Raw genomic sequence first — 27,593 nt, 5'->3', positions numbered from 1 at the left:
TTCCTTTCAGCCAGGATCCATCTGACATCAGAAATTATATCCTTGGTGTCACAGCCTCTTCTAAATCTTGCTTAAACTTCTGGAAGTTTTCTATCTATGTTCTAGGTGTTTTTGAATTATCTTTAGGAGCATTTTGTTTGCATGTGATATTAATGATACTGTCAATAGTTTCCATATTCTATTGGATCACTTTTCTTGGGAATGGGAACAAATATGGATATCTTCCAGTCAATAGGCCAGAGAACTGTCCTCCAATTATCTGGCAGACTGATAAATATATCCAGTGGAACATGTGTTAATTGAAACATGTCAATCAGTATCCCAGCAATTCTTGGGGCCTTATTTTTGCCAGTGCCTTCAGTGCAGCTTCAATGTCTTCTTTCATTACCATTGGCTTATTTTTCCCTCCATCTCACATTACCATTGGCTCTTTGTTCATATGGTTGTTGTTGATTGTTCTTATGTATTGTCAAGTCACCTGCGACTCATAGTGACCCTATGTACAATAGCTCTGAACCCTGCACTATCCTGAGCCAACCGTATTGTCTCTGACACACCTATCCCCATTACTGCAGTCACTGAGTCAATCCATCTCATCCAGGGTCTTCCTCTCTTGCACCGTTCCTCCACCTTCCCAAACAACATGTCCCTTTCCAAGGACTGGACCCTCCTTACAACATGTCCAAAGTATGTCAGACGGAGCTTCAGAATCCTTGCCTCCAAGGAGCAGCCTGGTTTCACTCTCTCCAGGACGAACTTGTTTGTTCTCCTAGCAGTCCACGGTGTATTCAGTACTCTTCTCCAGCACCACAGCTCAAAGGCATCAATTCTCCTTCTATCATCCCTAGTCATTGTCCAGCTTTGTAATGCATAGCATGTAATTGCAAAGACCATGGCCTGGATCAGACGAACCTTAATCTCCAGACTGACATCATTGCTCTTCAGTACTATGGAGGTGTCCCTGACAGCAGACTTTCTCAATGCAATTCATCTTTTGATTTCCTGGCTGCTGGTACCAAGAGTGTTGTGGAGACAAGCAAACTAAAGCTGTTAACAAGCTCAATCTCTTCACCATCTATAATGCTGCCAAACTTTGTTTTTTTGATGGTGAGCTTCAATCCATATTGAAAGCTACAGTCCTTGACCTCTTGTAGCAATTGCTTCAGGTGCTCCTCAATTTCAGCAAGCAAGGTTATGTCATCTGTGTAACACAGGTTGTTGATGAGTCTCCCTCAAATCCTGATGTCACATTCCTTGTCATAGAGCCCAACCTCACAGATTATTTGTTCCGCATATAGATTGAAAAGGTATGGAGATAGGACACATCTCGGATGCACACCCTTCCTGATTTTAAACCATGCAGTGTTTCCTTGCATTATTCTGACAACCGCCTCCTGGTCCAAGCATAGGTTTTGCATAAGCAAGTCAAGTGTTCTGGGATTCCCATTCTTCTCAGTCAGCCACAGTTCATTGTGACCCACACAGTTAAATGCCTTTGCATAGTCAATTAAACTCAGATAAGACATTCCTCTGATACTCTCTATTTTTAACCAAGATACATCTAACATTAGCTATAATATCCCTAGTGTCACAACCTCTTCTAAACCCAGCCTGCACATCTGGCAGTTCTCTGTTTATGTGGTACTTCCTGAAATTTTTCAGTGTCAGTCAATTCTTTTTGGTGTAGTAGCTCTGTGCAACTCCTCCGTCTTCTTTTGATGCTCCTGGATCACTCAACATATTGCCATTGTTCTTTTTGTTGTTATTTGCCTATGACTCACAGCGACCCTATATACAACAACTCTAAACTCTGCTCTACTCTTAGCCAATCTCACTGTCTTTGACACATTACTCCAGTCACTGGGTCAAACCATCTCATCCAGGGTCTTCCTCCCCTGCACTGTCCCTCTACCCTTCCAAGCATGATATCCCTGTCTAAGGTCTGGCCCCTCCTGGCAATATATCCAAAGTATATGAGACAGAGCTTCAAAATCCTTGCCTCCAAGGAGCAGCCTGGTTTCACTGTCTCTAGGACAGACCTGTTTGTTCTCTTGGCAGTTCAATACTCTTCTCCAGAACCACAACTGCAGGCATCAATTCTTCTTCTATCATCCTTAGTCATTCATTGTTCAACTCTCTAATGCATAGCAAGTAATTGTGAAGACCAAGGCTTGAATTAGGCACACCTTGGTCTCTAGAATGACATCGTTGCTCTTCAGCACTCTGGAGAGGTCCCTGACAGCAGATTTTCCTAATGTAATTTGTCTTTTGATTTTGTGACTGCTGGTGCCAAAAGTGTTGATTGTGGAACTAAGCAAACTGAAAATGGTTAACAATCTCAATCTTTTCTCCATCTACATGATGCTATTAATTGGGGTGCAAATTTTTGTTTTCTTGATGTTGAGCTTCAATCCATACTGAAGACTGTAATCCTTAACCTTCTGTAGCAAACATCTCAGGTCCATCCTTTAGTATTGTGACTGGAGGCCTAAATTTGTTTTTCAGCTCTCTCAGCTTGAGAAATGCAGAGTGAGTTCTTCCCTTTTTATTCTACAATTCCAGCTCTCTGCATATTCCATTATAATATTTTGTTCTGTCTTCTTCAGCGGCCCTTTGAAATCTCCTGTTTAACTCTTTTATTTCAGCATCTTTTCTTTGTTTTGTCTTCTCAATGCTCTAGTGCAATTTTCAGAGTCTTAGTTTCATTTTCAGTTCTTTATTTCTCCTGGCTTTATATTTACCTTTTGCTCTCTCTTCATGGATGACATCTTTTATGTCACCCTGTGGAGTTTATTATTCAAAATGGCTTTCCGAAAAAAGAAAAAAAATGGCTTTCCGAGCCACCGAACTTGACTTTGCCATGTGAATGAGCAAGAATATGAGAAACGGGTATGTTAGCCTATCCACAAGGGGATTGTCTATCTATCAATTCACAAGAGGATTGGCTAGTCTCACCATTAAATTGAGAGATCCCGCAGAAGAAGAAATCTTCCCCTCTAGCAAAAAAGAATAAGCAAGAGAATGCAACTCATCCTTCAAGACCAGAGCAACAGCCATAGGAGTTGAAGAAAAGGACCAGAGAGCCAACATGAGATGGAATTGACTACTACCTCCCTGCATACAGACCAGAGCTAAGAGCCTTTGTCTAGTTTTTTTTTTTTTTACAACTGAGGGGCATGAGGGGAAAATTAAAAATTGGCAGGACTTAGAACTTTGTAATACTGGCCTAAAAATCAAGGCTGAGGTACCAGTGAGAATATTCGGGAAGCTGTCCTGACTGAGTGACTATGTTCAGCTACCTGAACTATAGCTTTTTCTACTTCCTCAGTACAGTTCTGTGATCTATTGCAGTAGTCAGATTTTGGACCCAGTAAAGAGTAAGACTGATTTTGAGATGAGTAGAAAAAGGTATAGGAGTCTGGAAGACATATCTGACTTCATAGGAATTGGTTTTGTGATGATGTTGACAGGGATAGTTTCCCTTTATGAAGTAGGTAAAGCTCAGATATGGCCATCCCCACACGGCCCTTGCTCTTTTTACACATCCCATAACTCAACTGGTCTTCAATCGTTGGTGTTCCATGCTTCAGACATTTTCCCCCCAAAATTTATTCTGAACATGATTAAAATTCAGGTGGAATAGAGTCAAGATCCTATTCTGGTTCTCATGGACTTTTCTCATTTTTTTTGGTCTCAATTTGTACTTGCATATGAGTAGCTGAAGGTCTATTCCACAGTCTGCCCCCAGCTTAGTTTTGAAGCTAATATTAAACTTCTTCAACGAATCCTTCCACAGATGTAGTCAGATTCCTATTCAGTCCATCAGGTGAAGTTCATGTGCAAAGTTGCCATTTGTGTTTTTAAAAAAAGATATTTATAATAGATAAATCATTGAACATATAAAATCCAATAATTCTATTTCCAGCCTCATTTCTTTCACTAAGTCTATACTTTCAAACTATTATTCCTTCTTCATTGTTTCCAACTTTGAATTCTAGTTATCAATTATCATTAACACATTGTGATTGCATGTTTGGTCTATTTCAGACTGCAAGATTTGGTAAAAATTTTCAATTTCCTCCTATTTGATTATAGATGCAGAAACACCTATTTGAATAATAGTTGTATTAACAAGTATTCATTTTTTGTGTATGGATAATATCCTCTCATTAGTAATATTGTACTTGAGGCTAGAATTAGAAAGTGTCGCTTTAGCTAAGAATGCAGTATCATTCTTCTGTGTTCCATTCCCAGAACACCATTTGACACAGTCTTGAAAACTCTAATCTGAAACACATGAGGTTGCGATGTGATGGGGTTTTCTTGGTTGTTTTAACTTCATCAATTTCTAGATTTTCTATTTTTAAAAAATTTTTCTTTTATATTTAGATTTTCTATTATTATTCTATTACTATTCATTATTCTGTACACTTGTGTGGCAACAACACATTGTTTTAATTATGGAAGTTTTGTAGTATCGTTTTGAGAATCTACTTTTTCAATTTAGAAAAATGGCAGCATTTGTATAAGGATCATATCAAATTTATAAATTAACTTGTAAAGGATTTATATTTCTATGATTCAAGTTGGCCTATGAAACTTTTTTTTTCAAGCATTGAAATGTTTCCTTGACCAAAGAATGATGGGGGTTAGAGAATACTGTGAAATAAAAGCAATCATCATACATATTCTGGGTACTTTCCAGAAGGGAGAAATAAAGAGCATACTTTTCAGCTAGTCTTTTTATGTAAGTATAGTCCTAGAGGATTAAAATTCTCATTATGTGCCATGGAGTTTTTGTCAAGTCACTTTTGTGTCTCTTAGAAGTGCCTAACTTTTTTTTTTTGTTTGGTTAGTTTTTTTGGGGGTTTCTTTACTATCTTTTAACTTTATAGCTTTATCTTGTTCTAGGAAGCACAGAAGTAAGGATAGAGGTGAGAGCAGAAGATGAAAGTATTATTCATACCTGCAGATGCCTGTGCTTGAGCATCAGTGTGGCGCTGGCAGACTCTACTCAAGAATTCACTAACTTGACGCAGAGAAAGGGCATTATGTAGTGTTTCCAGGGGGTAAATGGTAGGCACCATGGAACATCCTTCAAATCCTGTTAAGGCAAAGATGGATAAAGTCAATGTTATAATTGCCAAATATTACAATTGGCCAAGGAAGCATGGAGAAACCCTGACAGTCCTCAGAAAAGGCTGTGGTTTTTGGAGTATGAAGTATCCAAGATTCTCAGGAGAGGGAACTCTTTAGAGGCTTTAGATGAGTCTTTTCTCTCACCTGAAGAATACCTAAAAACTTTATCCACCAGGCCTCTAGGTGAATCAAATCACCTCATGTCCTACCTCTGGAGAGCGTAAAACATTCTATGGGGTGGGGGTGGGGCAGGGGAATCAACCGAATTCCAGTAGGGTAAGCACCTGCAATGCTCCTTATGCTTTGTCAGGGAATAAAACAAGGGTCCAGAGGTAAAGGGTGAAATTGTAAGATCTAACATGAGTAGGGAGGTCATGGAGCTAGGAAGAGATGGCAGATTTTAGGATCATGAACAAAAGAAACATATTAAGGGAAAGTATATGAAATCTGAAAAGAGGTTCATGCAGATTTATGATGTGGGTAGAAAGGCTAAAATATTTGGAAGCAAGCTAAAGGGCATGCAATATACATGAAGCTCAGCCCAGGAAAACCACATGCATGATCAGGCTGGGGGATGGAAGTTCTTTCTTGGTCATTTCCATTACATCAAAGCTTCTCCCTTCTGATCTCACTGGAAGATCCCAGAATTGTTAAGATCTCTCTATTGCTTCAGGAAAATGAGGCAAACCCCCTAGAAAATAAAGAATAAAGTCTGAGTCTATGCTGTCAACCCAACAATTCTAGTGTAGGCCTATCAGTGTTGACAGGATCTAGGATAAAGTCCTCATGGGACGATCAAGAAACAAACATATTGCCAACCACTTTTTCAGACAATAATCTTTCCTATGCCTCCTTAATATATTCTTAAAGGGACTAAAGGTATGTAGGACAGCAGTATTTATGAAAGATTCAGTTTGCCAGTAATTCAAAAGGATTCTATCCGACCATCTTCTAATCTTTGGTCCTTTTTGGCTCAAGGATTTATATAGGGTCTCTAAAATATCTGTGTTTCAGTTGCCCACTATGTGGCAGGAGAAGAGGAGTGCTCAGTCTCTAGTTCTCAGAGTAGAAAAAGTTTAGACTAGAAGATGGTGGTAGTAGAAGTTATAGAGATAAGAACAGGATCTAGGTAGGGCAAGAGATTACTCCTAAACTGAACAGAAGTAGGAGATGGGTAATGTTAGCAAGTGAGGAGGAAGGAGAATAGAAAGGAGATGAACAGCCAGTGCTATAGCTACCAGACAGACTGGCCCCAATCCCATTCAAGCTACTAAATGCAAATCACATAATCTTAGCAGAAATAGGAGAAAGGCATAGGTGGGCTCTCCTGCCAGAAGTGCAATAAGCAAAGCAGTCAGTCCCAGCCAGGGTAGTGGAAGCAGCCAGCTTGGTGGCAGGGGGTACCGTAGAGGCACTCGGGGTCATCCTGGCCTGAGCGCAGCCAGTTCCGGAACAGGCGCAGGTGGTAGGAGCACTGGTGCAGGTGATGCGCCAGCGTGGCATCCAAGGAGACTGGCCGGCCCCCTGGACAGTCAGAGGAAAAACTGCGCAGCAACCGGACCACAGGGTGCTGGTCATCCAGCAGCTCTGGAAGGGGTGGGGGGCCACAGCAGGAAGCACAAAGATAAAGAAAGAGAAGAGGGAGAGACAATGAGGGGGGCACAAGCATACTGGGGGGTTAAGGGGGGATGGTTGCTTAGTTCCAAGGTGAGTTAAGAGAAAAGCAGAGCCACTGGGCATCTCTTGTAGAAAAGATGAGTGTTGGCATCACACAGTGATTCTTAAAGAAAGGGATAGTGAGATCGCAGGACACAGCAAGGCCCTCCCCTTCTGCTGAGGAAAATGCAGTCTGTGCTTGCAAAAGAGTAGCCACATCATTTGGAACAGGGTGAGTTGTCAGTGCTGTGGCTAGGAGCCTTGCCTAATCTTTCCTGGGTAAACCCTCGTTAAAGATTGCCTTTAGGAAGAACATATTTATGAGGCCGAAATAGAGATGAAAGATTCATAGTTACCTCAAGAAGATGGTGAAGAATGGTATAGGATAATGAGAAATGTCTGAAGCTTAAAAATATTCCTGAAGGCTAAATAAAGTCAGGCCCTCTGGACCAGACTCTAAGATATCCACAGAAAGAATTAGTACTAGGCAACTGGTATAGGAAGTTGGCAGAAGACCAAGTATAAGACTCTTTTTAAAACAAAGCATGTAAAAAATGGAACCGATACATGAAAATGCCAGTATTACTCAATCATTCTTTGCCTTACTTCTGTTAAGCAGATTTTTAAACAAAGGCTTACCAAGTCTCAGGATTTCAGAGGACACTGAATCCAAAGAGCCTAAAAGCCTGATAATTTTTATTTTCTTCCCATTGCTGATGAGTCTAACTGCACTTTGTTTAGCTGGTGAGTGGAGAAGCTTTGATCCTGTATGATTCATTATTTTAGTTCTTGGGAAAACTTTGTAAATACTTGCAATTTAGCAACAAAAGGCATTAAGACTAGGGTGGGAAAGTGAAGGTATAGAAAAATCCAGATAAAGATCTTTGGAAAAAAGACACAGTGTTTTAAAATTTAATCTAAGGATAGGTAAGAATTTGGGTACAGAGCGTTGGTACAGAAAATCAACTATAGAGATTCAACAAAGTAGAAGCCAAATTGCTTAGGATAATTTCTTAGAACTTACAGTCGAGAACTGGCCCTATACAGTTATTTTACATGAAACCAGGCTTTCCAGAGATCCTAGTTTGGATGGTAAAACAGATTTCATTTCTATTCAGGCACTAACCGTGCCAACGGTCATAATGCTATATGGAGCAGTGGTAGGGCAAATCTTATTGGCACACCCTGGCATTCTGGATAGGGTGAGCCATAGGTCTTCTTCCACTGTATTAGTTTACTTTGGTGAGTTCAGCATGCAGTTTAGTAATGGGCCATACTTGTATACTTGATGTAGTCAAGTCAGATGTGACAGAAACTTATCAAAGACAGAAATAAGGATTGGCTAAGGGAGGACTACCCTCCTTACCAAACTAATGAGACAGCATTGCCTTGCCTCTTTTCCAAGGCCAAGTCTAGCTTTTCCAGGTTCTGTTTCAAAGGTAGGCATCACAATAAGGAGAGATGATGGAACAACAAGTTGTCACATTGTTGTGACTAATCTCCTTTAGAATTTGCAGACAGAATATTCAGTTCATAATTTCTTGGTCAGCTGAGCAAGATTTTGACTGTGAAGGTATATAGCCTTCATATTTTCTTGAGGACCAAATTAAATTTTAAATATCTTCAATAAGAGACATAATAGCTTCAACAGGAATGTCATGGACTCTGATTCAAGCACAAGAAGGACAAAAAGATCCTTGAGGAAGAATTTGGAGTATTTTAGGAGATCTTGAATAGCTTTCTCCTACATTATACCTCAATTATGCAGGTTTCTTTTCCTCTCTTCTTTTGTTAGAATTGATTTTCCGTTTCTTCAACTATCAAGGCTCTTAACTAAGGCTTTAGGGGACTAGAAATATATTGTTTGAGGATCTATTTTACAAACTTGGGTCTTTTCTCATTAAGCCTAAGAACTAGGAGGTCCTTGTTCTTAGTTCTTGATTTAGTTCTTGTTGGGGAATGTTGGGGAGGAAGGGAGGGCCTCTGGCAAGAACAGATCACCTAGCTCCAGATAAGTAAAGCCTTCCAATGACCTTTAATACAGGGTAGAGAAAACTCTCCTGTGTTTGGTCATACTGGCTTAAGAAAGCTTGCCACCTGGGAAGATGGCTGCCACATCTGTTGAGCTGGGCATGGTCCACATGAGGCTGAGGTTCTCCTATCCAATTCACGTCCCACATATCCCATGTCTGCAAGCCCACCCTATCCTGTCTTCCTGTTTACTTGCTCGTATATAAATGTGTGCTGCAGCCTCCAGTAAAGTTGAGCTGGACTGACTCTCTGAATGGCTCCCGGAGTGGTGTGTCTACATTGTGCTTACCCCCATCAGGGTGTCACTGTTCGTTGCAGGCGAACGGACAGCAACAAGTTTTGATTTCAAGATTCCCAGGTTCTGTTAGCATATTATGGACCTTAACTGAAATGTCTCCTCAATTCAACTACAAGGCTCTGGGACTGGTGCACCAGGTTCCACTGCACAGATGACTGTAATACACAAAGGCCAGAAGAATGTTAACCTAAATGAGCAGGTTCAGCCATGCCATACAGACCAAGAACCTCCTAACACAGGCACAAATGGGAATACCAGGGTAGAAGGATAAATTAGGGAAGCTAAGGTTGATCTGGGTAAGGGAGTGATTTCAGCAGTGCCTAGTAAAGATGCATAACATGCTTGGGCTAAAATCAAGCTATTGCCACTGGTTATAGTACAGGAGATAAGCACCTAGAGGTTTCTCTAGCCAGGAAGTCAGACAATGAAGTAACTCCTTCCAAGAATCTTAGCTCTTGGACAGAAGAAATTGAATATAACAGAACTGGATTATCTAGAGGTCATTGCAGAGCAAAAGCTAATGATACAAGAGATAAAACCTGAACAAGGAGTAAGCCCTAGGATCCCGTCAGACCTTACAAAGACACCACCGTCCTTTTGACAGATCTCCAAATTCCCCCACCATAGTACAGTAGACTGAGTTCTTTAATGTTCTTAAAATAGTATTCATACCTAAGCTCTCCTAGAATCCCTAGAAAATATCTCAGCCCTCACTTTTAGCTTCTCTGAGAAAGCAGTGCCATATGTAGGCTGGACCTACATGGAAACTACATTTAAAAACTCACCATACAATTTTTCTGTCCTTTACCTACCACTGTCTACTTCTTTCTTTTGCCCCAAATCAATCTAGGGTTCTACTTCTTAGGCCCAGGTACTAAGTTAGTAGTAACATAAAGCAGATGTCAGGTGCACAAGAGCCACACAAAGTACGTACACACAATGGATGGATACAGGAATGTGAAGATGAGAAACGATGCTTAAGACTAATACCCCTGTGGATAAGCTTGGGAGCTGGGAACTTCAGTACTGCTCCAAAGGAGGAACTGGTCATTCCACCCCAAGAAAAGAATTGGAGAAAAAAAAAAACAAAGATGAGCTGAGGTGTAGGGGGGGAAAAAAAAAGAAATGGGATGAGCTAGAAAATACTATTCCTAAGAAAGGGAATTATTATCATGCTTGTATAAAGTCTGGCAATCATGTGATGGAAATGGGAGAGGCTTCATATTTTGATGTGATTCTGGCAGAAGTGACACAGTGGTGATGAAGGTGGTTATGAAAGTAAGACCTTGAGTTGCCACAGAAAGAGGGCAGCCAGGCTACAGCCAAGGCTAAGGTTTTCACAAGGACAATGTCCCAGAGGGATGCTTAGTGAATAACTCATTCAAAAAAGAACAGGGTGTCAACACAGTGGAAGAAAAGACAAATTAGTGTCAGAATTCAGAGGTTAAGTTTCTGGAGATGATATGATGAGGAGAAATGATGTTGAGTCAGAAGCAAACGTACCGTTAGTCGGATGCTTTGCAAACGACACAGAAAATCGTTTTACGGCCGGGACAAACAAGAGCTCTGGGGAGAAAAGACATCATGGGGATTATACCCACCCTTGGCCCCCACATCTATTCTGGAATCTGCTCAAAATATATTCTGTTCTTTTTTACTTGGTTTTTTACAGTTAGTTATAATAATTGCTCCCTCCCGCAAAACTCAGCTTTCCAACTATTTTCTGACTCAGTCTTTTCCCTTGGTATAATCTCCTTTCAAGACTCTGTGTGTCATCTCTAACACAAGACTGTCCCACAAACAATCCTTGTTTCACCACCACATCCTCTTTTTGGTCATATGGAAACAAAACCTTCACAGAAAGTTCCATCCAACTCCCCAATCTCTTTCCATATCATCATTCCTGCCCTAAATGAGGACCTTTCTCATTCCTAAATCTGGTATCCTAGATTCTAATCAAGGCTCTGCTACATTCTTCCTGACTATGGCTTAGCCTCCTTGGTCCTTACTCCTACAGGCCAGAGTCCAGGAAAGAGTACAAAAGTGGAATACATTGATATAGCAGGGCTGTATGAAGGGATAAGCATAAATAAGTAATATTTGTAAGGCAAAAGGTAATGCAAATGGATGGGTTGATGGGGTCATGGTCTTTTTCCCATCTATAAGGGATGAAGAAAACTTCTGTTACAAGGTCAATGTCAGTGACACCATAAACATGAATAGTTCTTGAGCTATGTCCTCATAAGGAACAAATGAAGAAAGATGTTCCCTCCCTCCCAAACCCACCCACATACCATCTCGGTGCTTCAGACTGGCAGGTGGTAGCTTTTTGCCATGGCTGCAGGCGTAGTCCTGTAGATTCGGAGCACTGGAAGAGCCACCCAGCACTGTGGTGCTGAATAGCCCTGTGCACTGTGAGCCTGCAAAGCCGGGAGTATATTAGTAGCCACACAAAGCTGCAACTACCAGATGAAAGTATACACAACTTCACATGACAACATTAAAACATACACACAGCTATTTAGAACCACTATCATGTGGCTGCGAGACATAACCACAAATAGCTTTCACTACTATTCATAGTCATACTAGGCAAGCAAGTCGGGATTCTCTTGAAAAAGCTATACGGCACAAACAAGAGGTCACTACAAATGCAGGGTTAGTCATATTAGGATATTAAAAGCTACTTAAAGTCATAGACTAAGTTCTCCCAGTGGTTCTCAGAGAAGCCTAAAGAATAGGTAGATTTGGTAGTTCTATGTAGAACTTCTAGATTTGATTCAATATCTTTTATCATAGATATAAGGTTTGAGAAACCCAGAAATCTAGTGCCTTGTATGTTTAAAAGGGAAGAGCTATGACTGAAACTAAAAGCTAGATCTGGGCACTCATCTGGCATCTTTTCAATTCTCTCTAAATTCACTCATTATTCCCTTCATTTCACTTACTTTTGGTTCATTTTAACTCTCCCAAGAAAATATAAGGCCCACTGAATTTTTAAAGGATTCAAATGTCTAGTTCAACCTTTTCATTTTAGAGATCAAAAAAGGTTCTCATTTGCGCAAGGCACATATTTTGTTAGGAGATAAGATGAACTGGAATCTATTCTTTAACTCTAAGGACAAATTACACACAGCTAGAAAATAATTTTTTTATCAAGTGGAAACAAGGCAATACTTCTGAAGACAAGATTGACAGAAACTGAAGAATGAATTGATTATAAGTAGAGCACACTTACTATGTGCTGAACACTCTACTGAGGTGAGCTCAGTGAGGAAGAGACAACCAAAAAGACAAGTTTTCTGATCTTAAAATTTACTATCTGTCTTGTAAAGTTTGATGTCCACATGCAGAATTTAGAAGAGAGGTAAAAGAACTTGCTAATCAGAAAATACATAAAACTTAAAAAGACCTCTACAAAGAAAATTAACTATGCTAAATACTGTCCCTAGCATTGGGTCTAAGGTAGGGTTAGAACACCATGGATTTCTCACCAACTTAAACTCACAAGGTCAGATAGAGCAGGTAGAGGCAAAGCTGAGACTGAAATCCTTGAAATTCGCTCTTCTGCTTCCAACCCCATTTTAGCCAAGGTTTTGTGTGTGTTTGCCTTGCAAACTTAACACTTACAGTGGAAATGGATTTGGGACGAGGAAGTCAATGTCTTTTGAGCTCACAAAGAAGGGAACATGATTTTAGGAGTCCCAAGATTTTGGGGTCACCAAAGAAATTATGAAGTTCAATGGTTTGATAATCTCCACCCTGGAATTCCGCTTTGCAGTTAACTTTTCCAACATGCTCAATCAGACTTTAGAATAGAGTTTCAGATAGCAATAAAGATTGTTAAATCTGGCTTCTTTTCTTCAGAGAAGCTAAAAAGAGGTGGCTCTGTCCCAAAATACTTCAAGCTCTGTTCGACAATTACTTCCTTCTCTGAATAATTTCCTGGCACAGTTCTGCCAATGTTGATCTGCCCAGGCTTCAGTTCATCTCCAAGAAGAGCCTCTACTTTACCTCCACCATCTGTCAACCAGTACCAGGTCCATTCTTCTGACTGGTTCTTGACAGTATCACATTAATTAGGCCACATATACTTCCCCCTCGACTACCTTAGCAGCCTACTCTCTCTGAGACTTCTGGAAAGAGAGATCCATATTATTGATCTTCACATTTGTCATGTCCCAAACCACTGACCTCATTTCAAGGACCTGAAATTCAACCTAACTGCATAAAATTAGCCTAGAAAATTAACAAAACCTTTATTGCCCTTGCTGGACCAAATGTTGACCATTTGGGGGCCCAAACAGAAAAGGGTCCCAAATGTAAAGGTAACAAAAAATCTAAGAGGAGTTAAATGGAGAGAATAATGGGGTAATATGATAGAAGGAAGTAGGAGACCAGGTCCAGACCTCACATAATTGTCTTTAGCTTCTGATTCTAATTACAACTCACAAAATACTATGTTCAGAAAGAACTTCTCCTAAGAATCACTTCCTCCATCCAAAGAATACAATATCCTTTGAGGCTTGGGGTGTATTTCACACCATTTCAAAAAGGTATTTTCATGATGCTCTCCACTCCATCGATGGGATGGGGCGGGGGTGGGGGGGAATCTCTAAGTCCTGAAAGAAGCCTCTGTCACTCTATCAGTCTTGGGTTTTCCCTATAATTTTCAGGAAGGAAATGAGGAAAATTACAGGATTAGGAGAGGGTGAAGGAGAGAATATAGAAGTAGAAGAGGTCAGAGCAAGTATATGAAAAACATAGATTTCAGAGAAGACATGTAATAAGTTCTCCAAGTGAGAAGTATCAGTTACAAGGGTCACAAATACCTCTATTTATAGCTCTGTCTCTGATAACTCTGAAGGTTCAGAGTCTCCATGGCCCCTTAAGGTCTGGGCTAGGCTGGAGGGACATATAAGGAATGAGAGGAGAAGCCAGAAAAATGGCCTTCAGCTATAGAAATTGGAATTGGTGTAGAAATTAAAAGACAAATACCTTCCTGGAAAGGAAACAATCATTTCAACCAAAGTTCATGCCAAAATATAATTAGTATGGCTTTTCCCAGGGAACTCTGGTGGCCTAGTGGTAAAAAGCTGTGCTGCAATCCTGAAGGAGCACAGTTTGAATTCATCAGCTACTCTAGGGGAGAAAGATGGGAAATTTCCTCCCTTGTGATTAACTGCCTTTGAAAACCCACCAGAGGTTCAGCTATGAGTTGGTTCTGACTCAACTCAGCATACACAACAATGGCTTTTCCCCAATTCATCATCCCTGTCTCCAACTGGTAATTCTGCTGACTAGATGATCCCAATGTCCAAAGCTAAGATTTCTTATAAGAAAACTATAAAAGATAGATACTCCCTTTCTAACATTGGGTGACAGATGCCAGAAAATCATACCTAGGCCGCTCTGCTTCATCTCTGTTGGTGGTCGTGAGGATGAAAAGAGCCGGTATCCTCCAGGCCTTGAGGATGAAGTCTCAGAAAGCACCTGGAAAAGAAGGACTCTGTATTACCATTTTTCTACCTCAACTTAGAAGTCTAAAACCCAGGTCCTGAATTCCTGCCCCTACAAAGCCAAGCAGTGTCCGAAAATTTAGAAGAACCAGAGGATTCTGATCAGTAAAGAAGAAAGAAAGAGAATGGAGAATGGATCTGAAGGAGGAAACTGCCCAAGGGATCCTTCTATACTAGACAATATTTCTATTTCCAAGATGAATCTGATATCTCCTTGCCCTTCTTATCCCAAATCTGAAAAGTAATTATTTCACCTTTCCTAGTGTTCAGCAGAGAAGACACTCTAATGTTTACCTCTCTCTCCCCAGGACCCAAAGAAGGTTATCACAACAACTTGAGTACAAATAAAAAATAAATTCTAGCTACCCTCTCTTTTCTCCACAGACAGGGCAACCATACTCAATTTCTTATCTGAACCAAGAAACCCTCCCCTCCAAATATCTCACTCTTGAAGCATGAAACAGATTTACAAAAAGTTCATAAGGGCCCATTCACAGAATCCCCAACATACACACACCCCACTTAAGATAGTGTTCTGTGTCCCTAGATCCCAAAAGGCAAAGACAGAAGGCAGAAAAGGAAGAAAAGGTAGGGAGGGGACACCTGTGTGCAGGACGCCAGGTGAGTGGTAGACACAGCCCGGGGCTGTAGGCCGATGGCTGGGGAAGGCCGGGGGAGGTCTCCTGACCTCCGGCGGCGCCGTCCCCGCAAGGGGATCAGGTCCAGGCTCCCCGTACACTGCATGTTCATGACCTGCAATCAGACCGGGTGGAAAGCCGGTCACGTCTCCTTTAACCCCCAGACTCCCAAAAGCCCCAATGCCCATAGGGCAAAGCTAGTTACAGAACTAGAGAGAAGGACCACCTAGGGCATAGACACATTGAAGATCACAGATTTTAGAATCTAAAACAGTTCAAAAATATAAGACAAGAGGAAATGAAGAGATGGAGTAAAGATTATAGGCAACAAATATAAGCATGACCACTGCTTTATAGAGCAAGGAGAAGCTATATTATTATAAGGCTGTGTGACTAAAATGCAAGAAAAGTTTTTCTTGTAAAGCTCAGGAGCACATCCTAAGCAATCATAACCTAGATGAGCCAGAGCATAGGCAGCACTAGTAGTAACTAAAATGAAGGAATGAGAGACTATAAAAGAAAGTTGGCTGTAGTCCTTTAAAGAAGTCAGTCTCACCAAGTCTGGTAGAGAGCTTTCTTTTTGTGTCTCAGGACTCTTTAAATCAAAAGGCAAAAAGAATCAAGCACAATAGTGATGAGGAGACTAGCAGATCAAATCAATGGGGCCATATGTAGATATGGAGGAACAGTTTACTCTTGGAAGAGTATAGGTCCTCTTCTTTGATCTACTTCATCTGAGCCTATAGAATATCCATTACACCTATAGTTCAGAGGAAATAATACAGGCTTCACCTAAAAGAATCAGGTATATTCATAACTCTAAATCTCTTATAATAATGAGAAATAAAGGATGAATCCAAAAGAGAAACTACAGTTTTTCTTCTCATTTCTACAAAATACAAACTTTAAATTTCTGAATGAATAAAGTTAGTTATAAGATTCTCCTGAGACAGCCTTAAAATGAGGGGGGGGGAAATCCAATTTCTCCAAGACAGAGACTGGAGCAGAGCCAGGTGAACAGATTCATCAGGACAGAAGAGGAATAAAATCAGACAGAGAGAAGAAGAAATAATAGGGTCAAAAGTAGTATCATTGGCCAAAAAGAGCAAGAAACATTCTAAGGGGGGGGGGGAATAAAAACAAACTTCATGAATTTCAAAACAAAGGACCAAGCAGATAAACCTCTTCATCAAAACAAAAATGAGAGAAGACAGAACTCTAAACTTGATTCCTTTTCTCAGATAATAGATAAACCTGAGGGATTCCACTAAAGTACAAGTCTTTGTCCCTGACTACATTAAGTTTTATTCAAGGAAGCAAAGAAATTGAGAGAAACTGATCTTTAATATTATTTATATTGTTACCTAGTTGCTGTTTAGTACTCCTTTTTTTACAGATGAAAAGAACTTGAGAATTGGAGAAGTTACCTATGCAAGGTCACACAGCTTTTAAAAATAAGATTTGGATTTTAAACCTAGGACTGCCAGATATTTCTAGTTCATGTTGTTTCTACTGTATTTCTTCCTCAGTCTTATCTCTTAATACTCTTATTTCTCAGACACTTCTCTGTAACAACCTTCTAATCTCAGAAATACCAATGAGTGTGAAGGAGATCTATTGACAGGACAAGTGTGAAAGAGAGAGTAAATAAAACATATCCATTTAGTGCAGGAAGACTCAGTCCCCACGAGTGGTTCCCTAGTAGCACCCTAACAAGACTCAAAGGACACAGAGACACTGTCCTATGAATATCCCACTTTGTCCCAAGCCCCTTCCATTACCTCCATAGAGCCAGCTTTTCGGTTACGAATGAGAGGTGATCTCCTTGGGAGGCCAGGGCCCTCAAAGGGCTGAGGTGAAGTCTGCAATGCCCGGTCTGGCTCATCCAGTGCCTTCCCAGGGCACAGATTCTCCATGCTGCCTTGATCTGTTTTCATTTCTTCATTCTGTTCAACATGCATACAGGTTAAGAGATGTATCAATGTCCTCTAGCATCCTAATCCTATACTACTCAACGCTTTTACCTCCCTGTTACTGTTTCCCATCGTTAGGTTCCTAAGTCTTCTATTCACAAATCTAGCATCATGACCCACCTCAGAAGAAGCTGGACGGAATCCACATCCAGTTGGGGCACTGCCTTCTTCCTCAACACCTTTCACACCAGGGCTGAAGTGCAGCTCTACATGGAATCGTTCCTCTGATAAGGGATCCTGCAGGCATTACCAGATGAAAGGGCAGTTGGAAGAGACTGCATTTGGTGGTTGAAGGACAGATGAGGGCAACAGAGAGGCACCCAAGAGAATATACCTTATCAAGATGGAGGGCTTCAGTGTTTTTCTCTCTTAGGGTTGACTTGCTAGGGCTTTAACTTTAGCCTTAACCTTACAGACATTGGAGCTTTGATGGTGTAGTACATAAGGAGTTGCTTTGCTAACCCAAAGGCAACCATTGATGGTTCAAATCCACCAGCAGCTTCTTGGGAAAAAGATGGGCAATCTCTTCTCAGGTGATTTACATCCTCAGAAATCCCATGGAGGATCAGCTATGAGTTGGCTCCAATCCAATGGCAACAAGACAGAATGTTACTGATTGTTCATTCTCTTATGTTTAACATTTCTAGGTCATCACTCCACACGACTTTCTAACTTGCAGTTCTATGACCCTTCTCATATATCTCTCCCAGTAATTCAGCCTTGCTAATTCCACCTCCTAAACAACATGCCTCTGGAAACTCTACACACTTTGATAAATTTGGATAGTTCTAAAGGGGTTTCAAGCCTTTTGTTCATAGGATTGCTATGAGTCATGCTTGACTCAAAGGCAATCAACAACAACAGTATATACAGAAGCACATTTAAAGAATCTTGGTAGAACCAGATCACAAAATATGTGAAACAATAATTGAAGAGAAAAAGACTCATTATAACAAGAGTTCTAAGGAATACTCTTATTTCATATCCTGAATTACCTGTCTTCCCCAATGCCAGAGCTATAGTCTAGAGTGTTTCTCTGGCTTCTTAACATTATCCAAAACCACATGTTTGTTCCAAAGGAGCTTCCTGAATACTCTGCCATGCTGTGTTCTAGCTATAACATCTAGCCATATTGTAGAAATTCTAAGGATAAGAAACTTTTCTTTCCAAAAGGGCTTGGAGGTTGAGAGAAAGAACCATCTCTTCATCCCATCCTCCTAGTTCCTCACCCGTGTGTTGTCTTCATAAAGCATGATGACAATCTGGGTCATGTAATTGAGTTCTGAGATGGCACTAAGATAAGCCAAGGCACGCTGCCATTGTGCATCTTGAGTCTCCTACCAAAGACAAGAGTACGTAAGCCAACAGCCAAGGAACGGGTGGAAACACAGAGAAAGTTTGCAGTTGTCTTTTTTTTTAAAAAAAAAACAAAACAAAACCCAAAAACAACATGAAGAGGAATATAAAATACTTATAAAAGAAGTTCATAAAGTGAATGAAAAACATGATCCTTACATCAAGAAGTCCTCCATAACGAAAGACACTAAGTAGGGAGTGGACATGACTTTCACTGGTGAAATAAAGACGTGTTCGAACATGGCGGCCTGGAGAAAGCACTCCTCGAGAGTACCTGATAGAATAGCTAAATCATTTCCAAGGTCAGATAATCTGCTCCCACCCGTTCCCAAATGCCTTCCACTCACCCCAAAAACCTCTCCTTTCTATCCCAGAATCTCGTCTATTATTGCCTTCTCAAGCTATCCCAGCTTTGGTTCCCCAAAACTTCCTAATATGCCCCTCCCTCCATCCAGCACCCCTCCCAGCCCTCCCTCACAGGGGATGCAGCTTGTTGACAGACTCATCCTCGTGGGTTCTTTGCAGGTCAAGCAGTATCTTCCGCAAGAGTGGAAGACAGAAACCAACAGCAATTTCCAGTTTCTCCTCTCGACTGATTCCATATTCCTAAGTGTCACAGATGAGAAATAAATATATCACAGAATCTTGTTTTCTTTTGTGTCATCTTCCTAGATCATGCCTGTCTTCACCTCAGGTCTAAGACTCCTCTTATATCCACCCTACACCCATCCATTAGCTTTCTCAACAGTTAGCCTTATATACTTATCCATGACCAAAATGAGATTTGTAGCAACTCCACCAAATCCTTCTTAAAGTTTCCTGCCCCTGTTTCTCACATCACTTCTCTTAACTACCTTTTCTCTGCTTATTACAACACTGTATCTGTCTCTAGACTAGATCTTCTCTGATATGGATTGAATTATACCCACTATATGTCCAGATGTTTTAAATCATAATTTCTACAGCTGTAATTATAATTTTATTTGAGAATGAGTTGTCTGTTCTGTTAATGAGACAGTCTTAGAGTAGGAGATGTTTTAAGTCAATCTCCCCTGACATATAGAAGATATTAAATAAATAGAAGAGGAAAGACAGATAAATGTCAAGATACATAGAAATTTTTAAGAAACCAGGAAGCAGGAACTGAGGAGAAAAGGACGTTCCCCCAAAGCCAACAGAGATAAAAGCTTTCCCTTAGAGACATAGCACTTTGAATTCAGACTTTTAGTCTTATAAAATCATAAAGAAATAAATTTCTGTGCGTCAAAGCCATCAACCTGTAGTATTTATGTTAGAATGGCAGTAGATAACTAAAAATTTGCTACTAGAAATGTTGGGTGATGCTCTACCAGGTACTTAAAATAGAGAAATGGTTTTGGAATTAGGTGCTAAATAGAGGCTGATAGAGCTTAAAAGCTAGTACAACTTTGTCTCACATATTTTGGGCATATTGTTAGGAGCGGCTAATCCTAGGAAAGGTATTTTTATGATAGGAAAGATGGAGGGTTAGTGATTAAGGAGAAGACCTCAACAAGGTGGATGGACACAGTGACTCTAATGATGTCAGGGATGGTCAGGATGGTACAGGATAGGGCAGAGTTCAGATTCATAGTTGACGGGGTCACTATGACTTGTAGTCAATTTGACGGCACTTAACAACAATCATAAAATCCTTGCCTCTAAGGAGCATCCTGGTTGTACATTCTCCAAGACACATTTGTTTGTTCTGTTGGCAGTTTACATGCAGGCGAAAGATGGGCACTCTCTTCCCATGTGATTTACTGCCTCTAAAGCTGCTGGAGGGTCAGCTATGAGTCAGTTCCAACTCTATAGCACACAGTAAAAACAACACAGAATGTTCAATAATTTCCAACACCACAACTCAAAGGCATAGATTCTTCTGTCATCCTTACTCACTGTCCAACCTTCAGATTCATAACAAGTAATTGAAAAGATCATGGCTTGAATCAAGTGCACTTTAGTCTTTAAACTGGTATCATTGCTCTTTAACATCTTGGAAAGGTCCTTGACAAATTTTCCCAATGCAACATATTTTTTGGTTTCTCGATTGCTGGTACGAAGAGTACTGATTGTAGATCCAAGCAAGATGAGATCATTGCCAATTTCAATCTTTTCTCCATCTATCATGATTGGCTCAGCGATGAGGATTTTTATCTCAAAGACAATGAAACCTCAACTCACATATTTTGGGCATGTTGTGAGGAAGGGATAGTCTTTGGAAAAAGACATCATGCTTGGAAAGATGGAGGGTTACCAAAAGAGAGGAAGGCCCTCCACAAGATGGATGGATTCAGAAAGTTACTATAAAGATGGACTCAAGTACAGAAGAAATGATGAGGATGGCATAGGAGAGAGCAAGGTTCAGATCCATTGTTCTTAGAGTCACTGTGAATCATAGCTCACTTGACAGCACATAACAACAAGAGGCTAAATTGCCTCAAAGAGATTTTTAAAGAATTATGGGCATCATAAGCAACTCTGGTGATGACTCACAATGAAGTGAGGAGGATATCAAGAATACCATCCAGGAAAAATGCAAAAGGTCATCGCAAAGACAGAGGAGGAAGAAAAGACAAAGATGGATGTCAGAAGAAACTCTGAATATTGCACCAGAGCACAGGGAAGCCAAAGCAAAGGGAAGTAATCGAGATAGTAAGGAGTTGAACAGAAGATTCCAAAGGGCAGTGCAGGAAGCCATAGTAAAGTATTACAATGAAATGTGCGAAGAGCTGGAGTCAGAAAATCAAATGAGCCGAACTCACTCAGCATTTCTTAAGCTGAAGGAACTGAAGAACAAATTCAAGCTTCGAGTTGCAATACTTAAGGACGCTTTAGGCAGAATATTAAAAGATTCAGGAAGCATTAAAATAAGATAGAAAGAGTACACAGAGTCACTGTATCAGAAGGAATTGGCTGACACAGAAGAATTTCATGAAACAATATATGATGAGCAAGAGCCTGCAGTGATGAAGGAAGAAGTTCAAGCTGCTTTGGAAGATGGCAAAAAAACAAGGCCCCAGGAACTGATGGAAAACCAATTGACATATTTCAACAAACAGACACTGCCCTGGATGTGCTCACCAAGTTGTGCCAAGAAATCTGGAAGTGAGGACAGCTAGTAAAAACTTCTTAAAGAACACATAATGTTCCAGCAATAAAATGTTACCAGTACCGAGAACCTGAAATGTGTTTCTGTTGAGACTTTGAAAGGAAATAACACCTGCCTGGAAAAAGGAAAAACAGTGATGTATTTTATGCAATGAAAAAGAACTTGTCAGAACTATGTTCAAATGTTTGGTAGAAAGCAGAACTTATAACTGATGAACTTAAATAACTTGGCTGAGAAGATTTCTAAAGCAAAATCTTAAAGGATGCTCCTTGCTGCTTAATAAAGTGTAAGAGGAAAGAGACTTAAATTGTGCAAAAAGTCAAACCAATATAAAATAAAAATTTTTAAAAATATATCAGGCAGAAATTTTTTTAAAAAATAAATAAACTATGCTAAACAGAAAAAGGAGATTCGGAGAATCCAGGTGTACAAACTAAAACACGTTTTTTAATTTAAACCAAGGACATGACTACGCAAATTTTTTTCCCCTAAACATAATTTTGTTAAAGAAATTAAGCCTGTGATTGATATAGAATCAATATCCACAGAAGAGCACCCACCAGTTTAGACTTAAACGGAAGAGAAGGAATGAAAGGGAAAAAATGCTTACAATTCTGCAAGGAGGAAACAGAGCAAAAGAGTTACATCTATTGTCTTCCATGAAAAATGAAGAAGAAAAAAAATCCCTGGAGCAGCTCAGAGATCAAAGAATTGTTGGAAGGAACACAGGAAGGAAAGCTGCCTCAGTCTTAGAGGGTAAGGTCATCACTTTCAGGGTTTCAAAGTCTGGGCACATGGTCTCCTAGATCTCACAGAGCAGGTAACAACCTCCTGGATTTCAAAGGGTCAAACCTTTACCAACTCAGTTCTAGAACATGGAACTGCTATTAATTAAGATGTTCCAGGAGGATACAGCTGTCATCCAAAGATGAAGAGAGGAAGAGCTACCATGCCCAAGGGACAGAAGAACAGGGCCTGCAGGGTCATATTTAAGACTTTTTGGTTGTCTCTCAAATGAACTAGAAAACTGAGCCACTCAGGGTCAACAGAGCTGTCGCAGGGCTGGGAAGGCAGAGCTGATGTCTAGGAGTTTTTGATGCAAAGCAGTGAGGAGCTTCCAGAAGCTGTGAGGTCTAGAACCCACAGAGCAACGTCAACATTCAAATTGGGAGAGTGAGGCAATTACCTAGATGGATTCAGAGAACAGAGAATTCTTTATGATCTTGGAGAATTAATGTAAGTTGTTTTGCCAGGTTATTAATTTGTTCTTATTATCCCTCCTTTCACTCCAATTTTCCATTTTAATAAAAAGCTTACATTTTTGCCTGTTCTACTAATGCATATTGGAAACAGATAACTTGCTAAATTTCACAGGTTTACATAAAACAAAATTATTCACCAGGTTGAAAGATAAGTTCATCTATATTTGATATTGGAAGATAATATTTTGCACTTAGAATTGATTTAAGATTTTGGGGATGATAAGATAGGATGAATGTGGTTTGCATGTTGAAAGACAAAAAATTCTGGAGAAGCCAAAGGAAGGAATGTTATGAGTGAATTGTATGTCTTAAAACGTATGTTTTAAATTCTATTTTTTAATACATATTTTTTACAGCATATTCTTCCCATTTAATTTTTTTCTCATTCATTCATTGTTGCACACTTTCCTCCCTGCCAACCCTTCCCCCACCATTTGCCCCTCTCTCCAAAATGAAAAAAAAAAATTCTTTCATTGCTATACAATCCCCCATCCCCAAGTCCACAGTCCACTTTATTATGCATTTCTTTTTCTGGAATCTTGTCATGAAAATAATACCTAATCATATATTCCTTTTAAACAGTTCTCTCCTTCATCTGTTTCAATGCAGTATACATTATTTATCCCCTCTCTTCTTAGGTTCCCCTCAACCCCGATGTCAATCCTGTTTTAACACTGTGGCACTATGCAGTATTTGTCCTTTTGTGACAGAGATATTTCACTCAGCTTAATGTCCTCCATGGTTACCCATTTTGTATAACATTTCACAAATTCCTTCTTTTTCAATGCAGCATAGTAGTCCATTGTGTGAATATACCACAGCTTCTCTATCCATTCATTTGCTGATGGGTACTTAGGTTGTTTCCAACTCTTTGCTACTGCGCACATAGCAGCAATAAACATGGGTGTGTATATATATATCTCTGGGTGGCAGTTATGGTTTATTTAGGGTGTATTCCCAGTAGTGGAACTGCTGGGTCAAATGGTATTTCTATTTCCAACTTTCTGAGAAAGTGCCATACTGCCTTCCAGAGTGGTTGCACCATTTTACACTCCCCTAATAAGGGTTCCAGTTTCTCCACAACCTTGCTAGCATTTGTTGTTTGTGGCTGTGTTGAATTTTGCTATTCTTACTGGGATGAGATATTATCTCATAGTTGTTTTGATTTGCATCTCTCTTAGAGCTAGGGATTTTGAACATTTCTTCATGTATTTGTTCACCATCTGAATGTCTTCTTTGGTGAAGTATCTGTTCATACCCTGCACCCATTTTACAACTGCTTTGTTTACCTTTATCTTGTCGTGGCACTCAAGTTTTCTATAAATTCTAGATATAAGTCCCTTATCAGACATGTCATTACCAAATATTTTTTCCCAGTCTGCGTCTTCCCTTTTTACCCTGTTGGGAAAGTTTTTGGATGTGCATGGGGATTTGATTCTTAGAAGGTCCCATTCATCTATTTTATCCTGTCCTGGTTGTAGGCTTTTCAGGATGCTTGGAAGACTGTTCATGTTGTGGATTAGGACTTCCAAGCTTTTCTCTAATGAAGTTCATAGTCCTTGGTTTTAGTCCTAGGTCCTTGATTCACTTTGAGTTGGTTTTTGTTTATGGAGTGAGGTACGGATAAATCCTAATTTCAATGCCTATGGTTATAAACACACTTGGGAACAAGATGCCTATTATGTTAATGAAGGATTAGTTTAAGGCACATTTTAAACCAATTTCTTTTGAGATATAAAAGAGAGTAAACAAATAAGCAAGCAGAAGCAAGCTCAGGTAAGATAGATGCTAAGGCACATGGAGTTCTCAAGAGAAGCAAGAAGCAGAAGCTAAAGAGGTAAGGACTTTCTTCCAGGTCCAACAGAGAGAGAAAGCCATCCACTAGAGTTGATGCTCAGAATTCAAACTTCTAGCCTTCTAAGCTATAATAAACAAATTTTTAAAGTCATCCTCTTGTGGCATTTCTAATATAGCAGCTCCAAATAACTAAGTTATCTTATGTGAGACATACCTGTGGAATGACCACATCAGCCAGTGCCTTAGAAAGACGGAGTAGCTCTGCTGTGCCTTGAAGTCCCAGACTTCCATTGTGCTGCACATCATACTTGACACAGTCATAGATATCTGGTATCTTACTGATGTCATAGCGCCCACTTTTCTGTCGAAAGTCACGCTCCAATTTGCTCCAGCGCTGTAGCATTAGCTCTAATGTTTCACTGTGATAGAGCTGCAGGTCTAGAAGGAAGGCAGGCAGAGTCAAATATTTTACCTCAAAAGACACTGACAAGTCTGAAGAAGAACCAACCAGAGATCAGAAGATTCCTTGTCTCAGATATTTAGGATATGAGACAACAGTGTCTGAGATACCCACAAGTATGCAGTGTAATGAGTTTATTGTTCAAAATTACTTTCCTAGGCTATTGCCTTTGACTTTTGCCATATGGATGGATGGAAGCATATATATATATCATCGATGAAGGAGCTGGCCAGGTTTTTCATTCTGTGATATTTAAATGGAGCAGGTTCAGTGGTAGAAACTGGGAATCTTGCTACCAGCAAGAAAGAAGAAACAAAGAATATAGCACACAACATTTGGGCCAGAAATTCCTACATTAGTCAGATTGGAACCTAAGTAAGAGCAGCAACAATATCAGTGGAGAAGCAAAGACTAATGAGATAGAGCTGGCCTGAGACTGCTGTTCCATGAAGTCAGAGCCAGGGATTTTGACTAAGCTTGTTGGAGACTGAGGAGAGTTGGAGGTGGTGGAAGGGGAGATGTCATTATTGGCAGAACTAAGAAAGCTTCACAACACTAACCTAAAACCAAAAGGCTAAAGGTAAAAGAGTCTGTAGCATGTTTGAGAATCTGTATTGACTGAAGAAATGCAGACTATTCCCAACTGTTACCTATTAACTTCCTTAATAAACCTTATAAACGTGAACATGAATGATTCTGTGAGTTGTGTGTGATCACTGTGATGGATTAATAAGCCCAATAACAGAGCTCTAGGAAGGGTGGTGGGTGTTAGAACTGGTAGAAATAGGTTTGGGGAGCATGTCTGACCCCAAAGAACTCACTTTGGTGTTATGGATATTATGGATGGAGACTGATCTCCCTTGTGGAGATAATGGAGGTCAGACATAGCCACTCCCATGCCACCCATACTCTTTTTACACCGTCCATCACTGAGACATTGAAGGGAAGAAAGCAGTATTTATAACCCACCTACAGACTTGGGGTCCTGCATCCGTTCCCGGATCTGGTGGGTGAGATTTTCAATCAGGGCAAATACCTGATCACAGATTTTCACAGGATTCTGGATGATAGCCATGGAGTTCAGCAGGGAAGTGCTTCCAGTGGGAGCCAGCTGTAGAGACCAGAGAGAAGAAAGGCGTGGTAGGCTCAGAGCCAACTACCCAGACTCTTGTGAACTTATTAGAAAGAAATTGTCTGCAACATAGATCTGTTTATCAGCTCACTCCTATGAGCATTCTGAGGCCAGTAGGCATATCAGTAGACTAAATTAGAGTAAGTTGGGTTAAGTTTTGTTTGAAACTACCATCAGGATCCCTGGGTACTGTAGATAAGCATTCATTTGATAACTAAAAAAATCAATAGTTTAAACCGGCCAGAGAGTTGCACCAGAAAAAGACATGGTAGTCTGCTTCCATAAAAATTACTTTTAGAACAGGCTTGAGAGACCCATTCTACGAAGATGGTGCCTAAAGCGAAGAAGGAAGTCTCTGCCCCTCCCAAAACTGAAGCCTTAAAGGCCAAGAAGGCAGTCCTGAAGGACATCCACAGTCAAAAAAAAAGGTCACCCAATTTCTGGCAGCCTAAGACTCTGAGACTCTGAAGGCAGCCCAAATACCCCTGGAAGATCACCCCCAGGAGAAACAATGTTGACCACTATGACATAATCAAACTTCCCCTGACCACTGAGTCAGCCGTGAAAAAGACAGAAGATAACAATATACTTGTGTTCATTGTGGATGTCAAGGCCAACAAGCACCAAATTAAATAAGCTGTAAAAAAATCCTTTGATGTGGGTCAACACCTTGATTAGGCCTAATGGAGAGGAAAAGTCCTATATTCAACTTGCTCCTAACTATGATGCTTTGGATGTTGCCAACAAAATTGGGATCATCGACACCCCTGCAGCTCTGACCCATGACCCCCATCTTCAGGTATCGCATTGCTCCCCCCGACCCGGCTCATGACCCCCCCGCCAGCTCTGACCCGACCCGGCTCACGACCCCCCCGCCAGTTCTAAACTTTGGGACTGGCCAAGGTGCTGTGTGCAGACGCAGTGGACAGTGGGAGTAGACTTGAAGTGGGACACAACCCTGCAGCTCTGACCCACGACTCCCATCTTCAAGTATTGCATTGCTCTCCCCGCCAGCTCTAACCGGACCTGGCTGGCGCACCCCCGCCAACTCTGAACTTTGGGGCCCGAGGGCCCGAAACAAAAAACCACACAAAAGAACAAAAAATATAGACCAAATTTATAGCATTTTTCAACATCACTTGAAAAAGTTGTCCAATATTGAAGATTTAGTTTCTTTAGACTACAAACTGCTGTTTGGCCCT

General features: G+C 40.4%; 1 protein-coding gene across 1 annotated transcript in view; it reads right to left on the bottom strand.

Annotated features, from left to right (window-relative positions):
- PPIP5K1 (diphosphoinositol pentakisphosphate kinase 1) overlaps window positions 1-27,593 on the bottom strand; it is a 51,173-nt gene that overhangs the window by 9,775 nt on the left and 13,805 nt on the right. Inside the window, exons 17-28 of the mRNA XM_006883207.1 lie at window positions 26,229-26,370; window positions 25,014-25,237; window positions 19,089-19,216; window positions 18,770-18,884; window positions 18,484-18,591; window positions 17,375-17,491; window positions 17,063-17,227; window positions 15,247-15,396; window positions 14,527-14,617; window positions 11,419-11,544; window positions 10,628-10,690; window positions 4,967-5,104 (exon numbers count right to left, since the gene is read on the bottom strand). Coding sequence (XP_006883269.1) covers window positions 4,967-5,104; window positions 10,628-10,690; window positions 11,419-11,544; window positions 14,527-14,617; window positions 15,247-15,396; window positions 17,063-17,227; window positions 17,375-17,491; window positions 18,484-18,591; window positions 18,770-18,884; window positions 19,089-19,216; window positions 25,014-25,237; window positions 26,229-26,370 — 1,567 coding nt within the window. The remainder of the gene's footprint in view (window positions 1-4,966; window positions 5,105-10,627; window positions 10,691-11,418; window positions 11,545-14,526; window positions 14,618-15,246; window positions 15,397-17,062; window positions 17,228-17,374; window positions 17,492-18,483; window positions 18,592-18,769; window positions 18,885-19,088; window positions 19,217-25,013; window positions 25,238-26,228; window positions 26,371-27,593) is intronic.

This window comes from Elephantulus edwardii, unplaced genomic scaffold (assembly GCF_000299155.1).
Source record: "Elephantulus edwardii isolate Elephantulus edwardi_28Jun2011 unplaced genomic scaffold, EleEdw1.0 scaffold00026, whole genome shotgun sequence".
In the NCBI taxonomy this organism is placed as follows: Eukaryota; Metazoa; Chordata; class Mammalia; order Macroscelidea; family Macroscelididae; genus Elephantulus; species Elephantulus edwardii.
This window is presented reverse-complemented; position numbering and strand designations above follow the sequence as displayed.